This window comes from Palaemon carinicauda, chromosome 42 (assembly GCF_036898095.1).
Source record: "Palaemon carinicauda isolate YSFRI2023 chromosome 42, ASM3689809v2, whole genome shotgun sequence".
NCBI classification, from domain to species: domain Eukaryota; kingdom Metazoa; phylum Arthropoda; class Malacostraca; order Decapoda; family Palaemonidae; genus Palaemon; species Palaemon carinicauda.
In genome coordinates this window covers 53693483-53694175 of record NC_090766.1, presented here as the reverse complement: position 1 = coordinate 53694175, position 693 = coordinate 53693483, and the positions used below count along the sequence as shown (strand labels likewise).

The following is a 693-nucleotide window of genomic DNA, read 5'->3' as shown; positions in this document are numbered from 1 at the left end:
CCCGTATGTTTCTGAATCATTAATAACAACAGTCGATAAAACTAAAGCTTCTCAGGAACTGAAATCTTAATTCGCGGATCGAACTGAGCGTCGGAAACCACAACAAACACATTCTGCTAAATTATAAAAAAAAAGATCACTTTACCTGCTAGCGTGGAAGCGGCCAAAGCCACAAGGAATAATATCGTGGTGCGCATGTCGGCGACTCACGCTGTCTGTAGACAGGTCTAGTCGGAGCGTCACTGGCTGTCCTTTGCCTATTCTGGAGGTCTTTTATACCGCAGTGGACCGTCGGGGTCTAGCGACGAGGGTAAGGTCCACTGGACCCTCGGCGCTTCGGGTACCCAACGCAGGCGATTTTCGCCCTTGACGACAATCTGTTATTTGGGCCGATCAAGTTGGTAATGGCACTATCTGGAGAAGCTCCCGCAGACCCAGAGAGGTTAATCAAATGATAAAGTGTCATACGCACTTAGATCAAACCTTGATTTGACGAGGAATTACGTGGTTGCTCGAAAATAAGACAAAAATAAACCGGAAAAGTAAAACAAGCTAAGGTGTTAACGAGAATGAACGTAAAAACAAAGTATGTGCATTAGATGGCTCTTGTGACACCAAAAAAGATTTTTTTCAAAATGTAAGTTCACTTTTTACAATCAAGGGGGGGGGGGTTCACATTTGAGTAATTTCAAT

The 693-nt window shown here is 44.0% G+C and overlaps 1 protein-coding gene across 1 annotated transcript in view; it reads right to left on the bottom strand.

Moving 5' to 3' along the window:
- The window catches only part of LOC137633245 (uncharacterized), a 186140-nt gene extending 185928 nt beyond the window's left edge, over positions 1-212 (bottom strand). The window contains 1 exon segment of the mRNA XM_068365445.1: positions 146-212. Coding sequence (XP_068221546.1) covers positions 146-197 — 52 coding nt within the window. The 5' untranslated portion in view covers positions 198-212.
- Between the last annotated feature and the right edge of the window lie 481 nt (positions 213-693).